The sequence below is a fragment of the Oncorhynchus nerka genome, linkage group LG9a, assembly GCF_034236695.1.
Source record: "Oncorhynchus nerka isolate Pitt River linkage group LG9a, Oner_Uvic_2.0, whole genome shotgun sequence".
Taxonomy (NCBI): Eukaryota; Metazoa; Chordata; class Actinopteri; order Salmoniformes; family Salmonidae; genus Oncorhynchus; species Oncorhynchus nerka.
Window position 1 is genome coordinate 17571741 of NC_088404.1, and position 14482 is coordinate 17586222.

Genomic DNA, 14482 nt, shown 5'->3' on the forward strand with positions numbered 1-14482 from the left:
GACCATTGATAACCTGTGTGTTTGTGTGTGTGTGTGTATAATAACAAGGGGTTGCAGTGACGTATGCTATGACGTGTGTGTGTGTGTGTGTGTGTGTGTGTGTGTGTGTGTGTGTGTGTGTGTGTGTGTGTGTGTGTGGGGACTTGTGGGGACCAGAATAGTGAACAAACATTTGACCAACTGGGGATATTTTGTTCATCCCCACAAGGTCAAATGCTATTTCTAGTAGGTTTAGGGTTAAGGTTAGAATTAGTGTTAGGATTAGAATTAGGGTTAGGGTTAGAATTAGTGTTAGGGTTAGAATTATGTTAAGGGTTAGGAGTTAGGGTTAGTTTTAGGGTTAGGAGCTAGGGTTAGGTTTAGGGTTAAGAGTTAGGGCTAGTTTTAGGGTTAAGAGCTAGGGTTAGAAGCTAGGGTTAGGTTTAGGGTTAAGATTAGGTTTTGGGGTTAAGGTTAGGGTTATGGTTAGGGTAAGAGTATGGTTTAGGGTTAGGGCTTAGGGAAAATAGGATTTTGAATGGGACGAAATTGTGTGTCCCCACAAGGTTAGCTGTACAAGACCGTGTGTGTGTGTGTGTGTGTGTGTGCTAGCGCGTCAGTGGGCACGATAATGTGATGTGTGTGTGTGTTCCACAGAGGACAAGCCAGGGGAGATTGGCATCATCGTGGCCTTAGCCATGCTTATCCTTGGTACGTTCCAATGGGCTGTCATCACCAGCATCACTGTGGACGGACTGGTATGTAAAACACACAGTTTTGATCAATCACGGTAGATAGACTTCTATTTGCATTCACATACCACATTACCAGTAGGCAGTTATCAGTTTCACGCATATAAACACGCACAACACACTCACACAAATATGAATCTCATGAACCTTTTACACTCGTTTGAATTGGCCTATATGGATAGAGATACATTTAAATGTTTCTTACAGAACAACCATTGTATAATTTGAAAGGGAACAGTTTGGAGATTATGGGAAAATGATTACACCAAAGTTGAGGACACAACAGTTCACCTGACACAAGACTGAATCCAAGACTGAATCCTGTTGATTAATATGTGCATTTTACATTTACTGTACTTTTTGACACATGAAAATAATCTATTTACATTCAGTCACATGATAAGAATATTCCTGGAAAATGTGGGGTTGGTGCAACATAAGACAACAAAATGACAAGAGTTTGAGAGAGAAAGCTAAATATGTGTATGCAACCAATATTTAGTTTGATTTTATTTTGATTTGAGGACTAACTGGTGCACTTGTATGACTCAAAGAAGGGTCTTCAATTATAGGTGCTTTTATGAGCTCTCCTAGCTGTGCCGTTGAAGAGCTAGAGAAAGCACACTTGTAGTTGTTTTGTTTGGAACACAAAATGTGATGGCATCCTCGCCATCACACAATTACTGTTGTTGTTTACGAAATCCCAGAATGGCCCTTTATAAATCGCAATCTGGGTCAGGTGGGCGCCATTTGAAAGCTTGTTCTATTGCCAACATGACTAGTTATAAAATAAGATCTTGCAGTGTTAGGGTTTCACACGGCAATTCAGAGAAACAGATCATAATTCTAGTGCGCATAGAAAGGAGTCAGGTGTGTGTTCTGCTGCAAATTCTCTTCACAATAGACAAACATAGGCTCATTCTGTCCAGAACAACCCAGGGTATGACGCCATGTCATCTGGTAACTGTACATCAAACATAGTGATCATAAACGTTGACACTGAATATGACATGAGTTTTATGATGTGAAGTGCACATTTGGACTCACGGGTGTTTGTCTTGCTTGTATGACATCAAATCAGTATTTATTATAATCCTCAACGTCTCATCTTTCAAAATACATTGAGTCCTCTTATTTTACAGCATTTCCCTCACTCAGACAACAAAAACATTTTCTAAAGTTGCCCAATTAGTCAGAGGGATCGGGGAAACTTCTTGTCATGTGCGGTGCTCAAGTTCAGAACAGTGAAGCACAGAGACTGAGCTCTGATGTAATTTATAGCAGGTTACTGTACAGCCACTACGTTCCAATTTAGATGCTTATCAGTGTCAAAATCTGCCGTTTTCATCCTGTATATACGGGTACGAGTGTGAAAGGCTACTTTTACTTGAGTGGGATACTCCACTTGTCTTGTTTGTTGTTTGGTAAGGTGTCAAAATATTGAATAGTGTATATTCAGTTCACACACCCCAGTGTTGTTGTTGTGGATATAAGCTTTATTCAGGCTTAGGATTCTGAACGGGTTTATCACAGTGCAGGTCATTTTATTTATTCTCCTTGTTTTAGAAAATGAATCATTACTACCAGACTGACTCATACTACCATACACTGATACTACTCACTAATGTGATAATAGACAGTATATAACTATTAATATTAATAGCACATTAACAAGTATGAAGGAGGTCACTACTCTTACATACCGTCATGGGTACAGTATTAGGTCACAAACTAACATTGACCCACTTACAGTATGAACTCACTTACTCCTTACACACACACACACACACACACACACACACACACACACACACAAGTCCCCCCCCCCCCCCGTTGCACACATTCCCACAGGTTTCTACTCACTTATATAATCTCATGTCACACACACATAATGTATACACACACACATCTACCCCTTCCTCACCTCTCTGTGGCCTCTTTTCCGTCTGCAGATGCGATCGGTAGATCGGGTCTTCAAGTTCATCGACTTGCCGCAGGAGGAGCCTAGACCCAGTGGTGGTGGTAAAGTCACAGACCTGGTCCTCGACAACCCCCACGCACAAGACTGCTGGCCCAACCAGGGCCACATGGATGTCCAGGGGCTGACTGTCAAGTATACAGAGGCCGGACGCTCTGTGCTGCAGAACCTGTCCTTCACCGTGGAAGCGGGCCAAAGTGTAGGTGGCGGACATGGGGTGGAGATGGGAGTGGAGATGGGGTGGAAATGGGGTGGAGATGGAGTGGAGATGGGGTAGAGATGGATTGGAGATGGGGTGGAGATGAAGTGGAGATGAAGTGGAGATGGGGTGGAGATGGAGTGGAGATGGGGTAGAGATGGATTGGAGATGGGGTGGAGATGAAGTGGAGATGGGGTGGAGATGGAGTGGAGATGGGGGTGGAGATGGGGTGGAGATGGAGTGGAGATGGAGTGGAGATGGGGGTGGAGATGAGGGTGGAGATGGGGTGGAGTTGGGGTGGAGATAGGAGTGGAGATGGGGGTGGAGATGAGGGTGGAGATGGGGTGGAGTTGGGGTGGAGATGGAGTGGAGATGGGGGTGGAAATGAGGGTGGAGATGGGGTGGAGATGGGGCGGAAATGAGTGTGGAGATGGGGTGGAGATGGAGTGGAGATGGAGTGGAGATAGGGGCGGAAATGGGTGTGGAGATAGGGGTGGAGATGAAGTGGAGATGGGGTGGAGATAGGAGTGGAGATGGGGTGGAGATGGGGTGGAGTTGGGGTGGAGATGGAGTGGAGATGGGGGTGGAAATGAGGGTGGAGATGGAGTGGAGATGGGGCGGAAATGAGTGTGGAGATGGGGTGGAGATGGAGTGGAGATAGGGGCGGAAATGGGTGTGGAGATAGGGGTGGAGATGAAGTGGAGATGGGGTGGAGATAGGAGTGGAGATGGGGTGGAGATGGAGTGGAGATGTTGTGGAAATGGGGGTGGAGATGGGGATGGGTGCAGGTGTGTGTGCATGTGTGAGGCTGATGCTCCCACCATATGTGGGGTCAACTCCCGCTCACCCCAGTCAAAGCTCTTCTCTGTCCTGGCACTCCAATGGTGGAACATCAGGACAGCGAAGTCCCTGGCCATCTTCCGAAAATGTCACAAACCTTACATCTTTAAAAAAAAAAATAGACATGCACTTCTTTTCAGACTAGCACTGACTTTGCTGCTAACATATTTATTGAGGGAAAATGTACTTGCTATAAGTGATAGGTGGTTGTTCTCACCTACCTATTTTAAGATGAATGCACTACATGTCACTCTGGATAACAGTGTCTGCTAAATTACTACCATGCAAATGTAATGTAGTGGACGGCCTGATCTGCCCTCAGGTGAACCGACTGTAGATTCATTCCTATCCGTCTTTTAAGTCTTGAGAGGTAATTACAGAGAAAGAGCTCTCAGTAACGAGACCTGAGGGAGGCTTGCTCATTGGGCCTAGATTAGCCATTAGCACTTTAATCTAGCCATTAGCACTTTTGCTTAGCCATTAGCTAACGCTTCCTGCTAATGGCCTAATTGTCACTGACGCTCTGAGCCTGAGGGAGAGTAGAGGGTTTCTAGTTTCCCACAGTTCACAGTGTAGTTTTGTATGCTACGTAGCGTATAGTATCAATGTTGTATCAAGATCTTTATTGAAAATGAGCAGGTTAATGGGAGAGACCTATAAGGAAGACAATGGCTGCGTCTGGCTCGTGGAGATTTTGGGTACATATTCTGAATGAATTATGGTACATATTCTTATCTCAGTGTACGTTTGTTGCTGTCCATAGGTGGGTGTGTTGGGGAGGACGGGCTCAGGGAAGAGCACCTTGCTCTCTGCCCTGCTGCGCCTGGCCTCTACAGATGGAGAGATCTCCATTGACGGGGTCTCCTGGAACTCTGTCACACTACAGACCTGGAGAAAAGCCTTCGGAGTGGTGCCACAGGTAAATATTTCCCCGCTTGGGGTTACAAACAGCTCCCCTCAAGGACCTGAAAACAGCTCAACTATTGTACCATCAATCCCTAGGGTTGTTATGGTGACAGTATTACCGCCAATCAGTCCCTAGGGTTGTTACGGTGACAGTATTACCGCCCATCAGTCCCTAGGGTTGTTACAGCGACAGTATTACCGCCCATCAGTCCCTAGGGTTGTTATGGTGACAGTATTACAGCCAATCAGTCCCTAGGGTTGTTACGGTGACAGTATTACCGCCCATCAGTCCCTAGGGTTGTTACAGCGACAGTATTACCGCCCATCAGTCCCTAGGGTTGTTATGGTGACAGTATTACAGCCAATCAGTCCCTAGGGTTGTTACGGTAACAGTATTACCACCCATCAGTCCCTAGGGTTGTTATGGTGACAGTATTACCGCCAATCAGTCCCTAGGGTTGTTACGGTAACAGTATTACCGCCCATCAGTCCCTAGGGTTGTTATGGTGACAGTATTACCGTCCATCAGTCCCTAGGGTTGTTACAGTGACAGTATTACCGCCCATCAGTCCCTAGGGTTGTTACAGCGACAGTATTACCACCCATCAGTCCCTAGGGTTGTTATGGTGACAGTATTACCGCCCATCAGTCCCTAGGGTTGTTACGGTGACAGTATTACCGCCCATCAGTCCCTAGGGTTGTTATGGTGACAGTATTACCGCCCATCAGTCCCTAGGGTTGTTATGGTGACAGTATTACCGCCCATCAGTCCCTAGGGTTGTTATGGTGACAGTATTACCGCCCATCAGTCCCTAGGGTTGTTACGGTAACAGTATTACCGCCCATCAGTCCCTAGGGTTGTTATGGTGACAGTATTACCGCCCATCAGTCCCTAGGGTTGTTACAGTGACAGTATTACCGCCCATCAGTCCCTAGGGTTGTTACGGTAACAGTATTACCGCCCATCAGTCCCTAGGGTTGTTATGGTAACAGTATTACCGCCCATCAGTCCCTAGGGTTGTTACGGTAACAGTATTACCGCCATACCCGAGGTCACGACTCATGACCCGGTCAAATTCCACGTGACTGTCGAGACACGGTAACTAGGCCTATTCCAAAACTATGGTTTGTAAATGAATGGCACTGATTTCCGTTAGTAGCCTACCAAACTTGCTAATGGCCTGGTACTCAGCGCTCTATTGTCCATTAAATCACTCTGACATTAATGCAAATGCAATCGACAATCAAATCAAACACTTCATGTTTTAATTTTAATAATTGGAAGGACGAGGATAAAAGATGATAGGAGTTATAGGTCCCGTTCCCAAATGAACCTGGTGATTTCCCACCCGGACCCGATATGCATAAATAACATTTTAAAACATTCCATGTTGTCGTGGATCTTGTTTCAAGCTCAACGCCAAACACAACGGCAGCCATTTGGATGGATGTTGAATGTGAGGCTAATAATTAGCTGGTTGATAAGCTGAATCAGGTCAGTAACCTCTTGAGGTTGGAGCAAAAACCAACAGGAAGGTATCTCTCCAGGAACAGGGTTGGAAAGCCCTGGCATACAGCGTTTGAGCAGGATATCACCTGTTGTGCAGTGAGAGCCAGCTCCTTAAACAGCTGGTTGATGCATGGAATGAAATAAGTTTATAAGCCCAGTAATTGCACAACATTTCTAAACTGCATGTAATCACGTGTGAAAACAGAGTTTGGATGGCATCTATTAAAAAGAGGAGGATCCCAGCTTTCTATTGCTTGGCTAAAATATTTATTTCTCAAGAGCTAATATTAAGCACAGCTTTACAAGCTTTTCAACTGAAACATCCTCAAGTAGCATGAAAATGAACCACAGGAAAAGTGTCCTCAAATGCATACTGATTACATGTATTTTTCCCCTGCCCCTTGCAATGTACGATTGATAGCGGCCCATTCTAAATCTAATCTAATTTCACACATCAGTACTTTCAAGTACTGTTGATAACTCCATATTGGTCAACAAGTACAGTGTGGCTACAAAGAACAACTCTCACACAGCTCACCCTGAAAAACAAAACAACTCACACAGCTCACCCTGAAAAACAAAACAACTCACACAGCTCACCCTGAAAAACAAAACAACTCACACAGCTCACCCTGAAAAACAAAACAACTCACACAGCTCCTCAATTTTCTCTTTTCTTTGACAGAAAATCTTCATCCTGACTGGAACATTCCGTATGAACCTGGATCCGCACGCTTGCCACAGTGACGAGGAACTGTGGCGGGTGGCTGAGGAGGTGAGACACTAAGTTAACATTAGTCACACTGGTGTCTGGTCCAACCCTAAACCTAGCTTTATGCCCACATCCTGACTCAACCCTAAACCTAGCCTCAACCATAACCCTAATCCGAGCTTCATGTCCACATCCCGGATTAACCCTAACCCTAGCCTCAACCACAACCCTAACCCTAGTTTCACGTCCACATCCCGGTTTAACCCTAGCCTCAACCACAACCCTAATCCTAGCTTCATGTCCACATCCCGGATTAACCCTTTCCCTCAACCACAACCCTAATCCTAGCTTCATGTCCACATCCCGGATGAACCCTAACTCTCGACCACAACCCTAATCCTAGCTTCATGTCCACATACCGGTTTAACCCTAACCCTCAACCACAACCCTAATCCTAGCTTCATGTCCACATACCGGTTTAACCCTAACCCTCAACCACAACCCTAATCCTAGCTTCATGTCCACATACCGGTTTAACCCTAACCCTCAACCACAACCCTAATCCTAGCTTCATGTCCACATCCCGGTTTAACCCTAACCCTCAACCACAACCCTAATCCTAGCTTCATGTCCACATCCCGGTTTAACCCTAGCCTCAACCACAACCCTAATCTTAGCTTCATGTCCACATACCGGTTTAACCCTAACCCTCAACCACAACCCTAATCCTAGCTTCATGTCCACATCCCGGTTTAACCCTCAACCACAACCCTAATCCTAGCTTCATGTCCACATCCCGGATGAACCCTAACCCTCAACCACAACCCTAATCCTAGCTTCATGTCCACATCCCGGATGAACCCTAACCCTCAACCACAACCCTAATCCTAGCTTCATGTCCACATCCCGGATGAACCCTAACCCTCAACCACAACCCTAATCCTAGCTTCATGTCCACATCCCGGATGAACCCTAACCCTATTCACAACCTTATTTTTCTATATAAGGGAGGCTTTGTTAGCATTTACTACCCTTCCCTTAATGCACTTGATTTGGCCATATTAGCACTTATAACTTTATAAATTACAATACTTATTTATTTATTATTTATTTAAGGGTCTATATATATATATATATATATATATATATATATATATATATATATATATGAGGTTTGGATTCTGTGGTGGTCTCTTCTCCCACCAAAAAGGCCTTATATTGGGCTATATTTACACAGCTCCTGAACATGTACAGTAATGAGCTTCATGCATTTGGGCCTACCTGTGGCTATAAAATGCCATCTAGTGGCCCTTTATAAACACTACAGAGCACTCTGTTGCTTCTGTCAGAAGTTTGGAGCGTTCTGTGAGACCCCCAGCCATACACTCTTAACAGCTTGTAGAAGTGGTTTCTTTTAACTAGTGATTAATACAATCATTTGGTCAAGTCCCTATGTGCCTGTACACTCTGTCCCTCTTGAGGGTAACAGACCTCAGTCCCCTTACCTAACCCTCAACCCTAACCCTAGCTTCATGTTCACATCCCGGTTTAACCCTAACCCTAGCCTCAACCACAACCCTAACCCTAGTTTCACGTCCACATCCCGGTTCAACCCTAATCCTAGCTTCATGTCCACATCCCACACAGACAAACATCCCGTTTGTCTGTGTGTCTGTCTGTACGCTGCAGAGAGGGACACTGATCCGCTTCCTTCCATACAGCAGTAACCTCATTCCAACATGCTATGCTGATGTTAATGTGTTGCTGTGTACATGTGTGTGGAGCGGGGCACTGACGAAGCCACCATAAACACACCACAGTGGTGGTTGTATAGCAAGCACAGCCAGGAGACTCACACGAGACTCTGACCATAGCTGATGTCATGTCTGATGTGGAGTTCAGGTTAGTACTATGTGTTTTGAAAGGTCCACCACCTTCATTTTTTGAAGGTTTGACAATCTATGATGTCATGTATAGGAGAGCAACATGACATCATAGATCGCCCAATGCACATACCGTATTTGTTTCAACTCCTTTAAAATGAAGGTGGAGGACCTTTCCAAACACATAGTATTAACCTGAACTCCACATCAGATGAAAATGACTCCACCCTCCAGGTCACCTGATCTGTTCTGCCCTGCATATGTCCCCTGTAGGTAGTTTTCTTCAACAGGGGATACACATATACCACATATGAATCAATGAGTCGGTACATTTCATTGTTTGTTTGTTTGATTGATTGACTGACTGATTTTTCCTGTTTTCCTGTTGTCCTATGTGTCGTCCAGGTGGGTCTGAAGTCCGTGATAGAGCAGTTCCCAGACAAGCTGGACTTCCAGCTGGAGGACGGGGGTTATGTCCTGAGTAACGGACACAAGCAGCTCATGTGTTTGGCCCGCTCCATCCTCAGCAAGGCCCGCATACTGCTGCTGGACGAACCCAGCGCCTACCTCGACCCCATGTAAGGGAAGAGGGAGGGAGGATGAGGAGGAGAGAGAGAGACGTGGGTGGTGTTGAGATGTGTGTGTGTGTTTGAGTGTCTCACTGCATATGGTGACAATTCCAGGACTTACCGTAACTGTCATTGGATGTGTGGGTACGTACAGTATGTAACCACACGTACCGACACAGGACTTTACGCTAAATGGGGCCTGTAATGAGTGAATTAGTGGTTGTTGATGACGCTGGTCAACTTCAAACCTGCTGCTTTCATCTTAACCTCAGCAGGAAGTGCACATTAGTGGGCTCACGGGAGGAGTTTGTAGGGTGAGACGGGGAAATGTGTACGTAAAGGGAGAAAGAGAGAATGTGTGTTTTCGATTTTTTTTATTTAGATTTTTTATTTAACTAGGCAAGTCAGCAAAGAACAAATTCTTATTTACAATGAAGACTTAGGAACAGTGGGTTAACTGCCTTGTTCAGGGGCAGATGACAGATTTTCACCTTGTCAGTTCAGGGATTGGATCTAGCAACCTTTCAGTTATTGGCCCAACGCTCTAACCACTAGGCTACCTGCTGCCCCGTTTATACACACTATATATACACCCTTCAAAAGTTTGGGGTCACTTAGAAATGTCCTTGTTTTTGAAAGAAAAGCACATTTTTTTGTCCATTAAAATAACATAAAATTGATCAGAAATACAGTGTAAACATTGTTAATATTGTAAATGACTATTGTAGCTGGAAACGGCAGATTTTTTATGGAATATCTACATAGGCGTACAGACTCCCATTATCAGCAATCATCACTCCTGAGTTCCAATGGCATGTTGTGTTAGCTAATCCAAGTTTATAATTTTTAAAGTCTAATTGATCATTAGAAAAGCTTTTTGCAATTGTGTTTGCACAGCTGAAAACTGTTGTCCTGATTAAAGAAGCAATAAAACTGGCCTTTACACTAGTTGAGTATCTGGAGAATTAGCGTTTGTGGGTTTGATTACAGGCTCAAAATGTCCAGAAACAAAGAATTTTCTTCTGAAACTCGGCAGTTTATTATTTTTCTGATAAATGAAGGCCATTCCATGCGAGAAGTTGCCCAGAAACTGAAGATCTCATACAATGCTGTGTACTACTCCCTTCAAAGAACAGTGCAAACTGTCTCTACCCAGAATGTACATTAGTGTCTAGTTTGAGAAACAGACACCTCACAAGTCCTCAACTGGCAGCTTCATTAAATAGTACCTGCAAAACACCAGTCTCAACGTCAACAGTGAAGAGGCGACTCCGGGATGCTGGCCTTCTAGGCAGAGTTCTTCTGTCCAGTGTCTGTGTTCTTTTGCCCATCTTAATCTTTTCTTTGTATCGGCCGGTCTGAGGTATGTTTTTTTCTTTGCAACTCTGCTAGAAGGCCAGCATCCCGGAGTCACCTTTTCACTGTTGACGTTGAGACGGGTGTTTTGTGTGTACTATTTAATGAAGCTGCCATTTGAGGATTTGTGAGGTGTCTGATTCTCAAAATAGACACCTTAATGTACTTGTCCTCTTGCTCAGTTGTACACCGGGGACTCCCACTTCTCTTTCTATTCTGGTCAGAGACAGTTTGCGCTGTTCTGTGAAGGGAGTAGTACACAGCGTTGTACGAGATCTTCAGTTTCTTGGCAATTTCTCGCATGGAATAGCCTTAATTTCTCAAAACAAGAATAGACTGACGAGTTTCAGAAGAAAGTTATTTGTTTCTGGGCATTTTGAGCCTTTAATCGAACCCACAAATGCTGATGCTGTCTGTCTGTCTGTCTGTGCGTGCGTGCGTGCGTGCGTGCGTGCGTGCGTGTGTGTGTGTGTGTTTGTGTGTGTGTGTGTGTGTGTGTGTGATATGTAGGCCTATCGTTAAACTCTGTGGTTCTTTTTTGTCTACTCTCTGTTTTGTGTATGATTGACAGAAGAACGTTGTCTAATGGTTGTGTAAAAATGTTTTTCTGGTTGACAGAACATTGCAGGTCCTGAGGAAGACGCTGAAACAGTCTTTCTCCAACTGTACAGTCATACTGTCAGAACACAGAGTGGAACCACTGCTGGAGTGCCAGTCCTTCCTGGTTAGTGCACACACACACACACACACACACACACACACACACACACACACACACACACACACACACACACACACACACACACACACACACACACACACACAATCCCCCTTTAAGCATGAGGTTTTCCCCTTCGTTACCCCCCCATCGCTTCCATTAAAATGCTTTAGTATTTCCCTGTTGGAGCTGAGAATAGAGCACCAATCACCAGCTAAATCATCTATCCTCCATTTTAGTGTAATTAAATTCTTCTATCAGGGCATCGCCATTTGTTAGCCTCAGAGTAAATCACTTATTTGATTAACGGTGTCCCATGATATAGGGCAGGGCTATTCAACTCTTACCCTATGAGGTCTGGAGCCTGCTGCTTTTCCTTTCTACCTCATCATTAATTACATACATCTGGTGTGCCAGGTCTAAATCACTTCCTGCTTAAAGGGAAACAATGAAAAAAAGCAATGGAACTGGCTTCGAGGTCCAGAGTTGAGTTTGAGGGACTTAGGGCATGGTGTGGGCCGCATGCGTGTGTGTGTGTGTGTGTGTGTGTGTGTGTGTGTGTGTGTGTGTGTGTGTGTGTGTGTGTGTGTGTGTGTGTGTGTGTGTGTGTGAAATATAAGTGACCTTAGTTTGTGTTCACAGAAGCAGAGAGCATGACAAGGCAGGCACAGTGACATACAATGCATTCGGAAAGTATTCAGACCTATTCACTTTTTCCACATTTGATTTACTTTACAGCCTTATTCTAAAATTGCTTAAATAAAAAATGTTCCTCATCAATATACACACAATACCCCATAATGACCTTGTAGCGTCATACCCAAGAGGACTTGAGGCTGTAATGGTGCCAAAGGTGCTTCAACAGAGTACTGAGTAAAGGCTCTGAATACTTAAATAATAATAAAATGTGATATTTCAATTGTTGTTTTTGTATACAAAAAACACAGTTTTGTTTTTACCCCAATGTCGTGGTATCCAATTGTTGTAGTAGCTACTATCTTGTCTCATCGCTACAACTCCCGTTCGGGCTCGGGAGAGACGAAGGTTGAAAGTCATGCGTCCTCCGATACACAACCCAACCAAGCCGCACTGCTTCTTAACACAGCGCCATCCAACCTGGAAGCCAGCCGCACCAATGTGTCGGAGGAAACACCGTGCACCTCACAACCTTGGTTAGTGCGCACTGCGCCCGGCCCGCCACAGGAGTCGCTGGTGCGCGATGAGACAAGGATTTCCCTACCGGCCAAACCCTCCCTAACCCGGACGACGCTAGGCCAATTGTGCGTCGCCCCACGGACCTCCCGGTCGCGGCCGGTTACGACAGAGCCTGGGCGCGAACCCAGAGTCTCTGGTGGCGCAGCTGGTGCTGCATTACAGCACCCTTAACCACTGTGCCACCTCCCTCCCCTCCAGATGATCGAGGGCAGTTCTATGAAGCGGTATGACTCTATTCAAAAGCTTTTGAACGAGACCAGCCACCTGAAGCAGGCCATAAGTGCTGCTGAGCGCCTCAAACTCTTCCCCCTGCATCGCCTCAACTCCAGCAAGCGACCCCCTCAATCCCAGCAGCCCAAGATCACCGCCCTGCAAGAGGAGGCTGAGGACGAGGTCCAGGACACACGTCTGTAAGGAGGAGCACCTGACTAACTGGATGACATTTTGTCTTCTGAAATGCTCTTTCTCAATTGAACTTTCCTCGTTTCCTTGCATCCTCTCTCCTCGACTCCTTTTCAAAACACATTGGAGAAGTAGGCCTGGGAGGAGGGACCTTGGACCTTCTCCTCCAATATGGTTGAGACGGAGGTAAGGAGATAGGATGCAAGGAGTTGTGAAAAGACAAACGGAAAAAGAGCCAAGTTCCTTTTAATGTAGATGATAACAGTGTGAATGTGAGATGTGGTCTGTCCCTTTCTTTGGCGGGTCCTTATTGGTACAGGTATGGCTCTGTTCAGTCAAAAACACCATCCAGGTGTTTCCAGAGGGAGGTTTTGTTGAATTTTAATAACATTGGGATGCTAGTTTTGTTTGAATATAAGCCCATACTTTTTGGCCAAGTTTGTAAAGTTATAGGGTCCCTAACCCCAATGGAAAGCTGCCTGTAAATACAGAGTACGATGAAGTTGCCCACAGACACTGATCTGAGTTTTGTTTCCCTCTCAATGCTTAAGGTTAGTGCCTCAGGGCAACTTATATTCAAAGCTGTAAATACACAAAACAGGAATGAGAATGATGGGTGATGCTATGGACAAATGATTCACCTGAAGTAGCCTTATTTGTTCTATTTGTATGCACTTTAAAGAAACCTGAGGTACTCTTTAGTTTTTTCATGGTGGTCTGGCGGGTTAATAGCAAGGAAAATAAATGATCAAATGCAAAAAAAGAAAGAAAAAAGAAACCCGCTTTTTTAAATGTGATTTGTCAAGCGTCCTTTGTTACTGTGGTCACTGGTCAGACTGAATTCTAACTGTGACAATGGCAGAGTTTTTTACAGTGTAAATGAAAAAAACAAAGCTATTTCTTATTCATAGGAAAGGGACACATGTCCAAAAATGTATAAACGACGTGTTTTGTTTTTCCAGAATCAAGAATATTTTGTTTTCAATTGATTATATTTCCAGTAAAACGATTTTTAAAAAGTTTGTGAGTGGTCATTGGTAAGACAAGTGTTTCTCCTCTGGTCCTGGATACCATCTAGCCCATTTTATACCTGGTTCTAACTTGCGCCATTTGTCCTGATCTTGTCCACATTCTGATTGTGCCCATATTTTTTGACAGTTGTAGACAATCAAAAGACACATTGTGATCCGATCGTGATCAGATCATCTTGCCCACCTCCGGATGTAGTCAGATACACATTGTGTCTGGATATCTTACAAGTGTAAACCGATCTGGACAGAGAAACCATTTAAATCATAGTTATTCCACTCTCTAAAGTAATTGACAGGTGGCACCATTGATTGATTACATCAATATAAGTCTTACAATAAATAAATATTATTTTGAAAGAATAGGTGTGAAATTTGCATGAAGGAAGGGACCAGGATATCTGGTCAAAATGCAGACACAGTGGATGGATAACA

The 14482-nt window shown here is 44.6% G+C and overlaps 1 protein-coding gene across 1 annotated transcript in view; it reads left to right on the plus strand.

Moving 5' to 3' along the window:
- LOC115124429 (cystic fibrosis transmembrane conductance regulator-like) overlaps positions 1-14057 on the plus strand; it is an 88220-nt gene extending 74163 nt beyond the window's left edge. Inside the window, exons 23-29 of the mRNA XM_065022377.1 lie at positions 637-737; positions 2684-2908; positions 4512-4667; positions 6850-6939; positions 9165-9337; positions 11303-11408; positions 12816-14057. Coding sequence (XP_064878449.1) covers positions 637-737; positions 2684-2908; positions 4512-4667; positions 6850-6939; positions 9165-9337; positions 11303-11408; positions 12816-13031 — 1067 coding nt within the window. The 3' untranslated portion in view covers positions 13032-14057. The remainder of the gene's footprint in view (positions 1-636; positions 738-2683; positions 2909-4511; positions 4668-6849; positions 6940-9164; positions 9338-11302; positions 11409-12815) is intronic.
- The last annotated feature ends 425 nt before the right edge of the window (positions 14058-14482 follow it).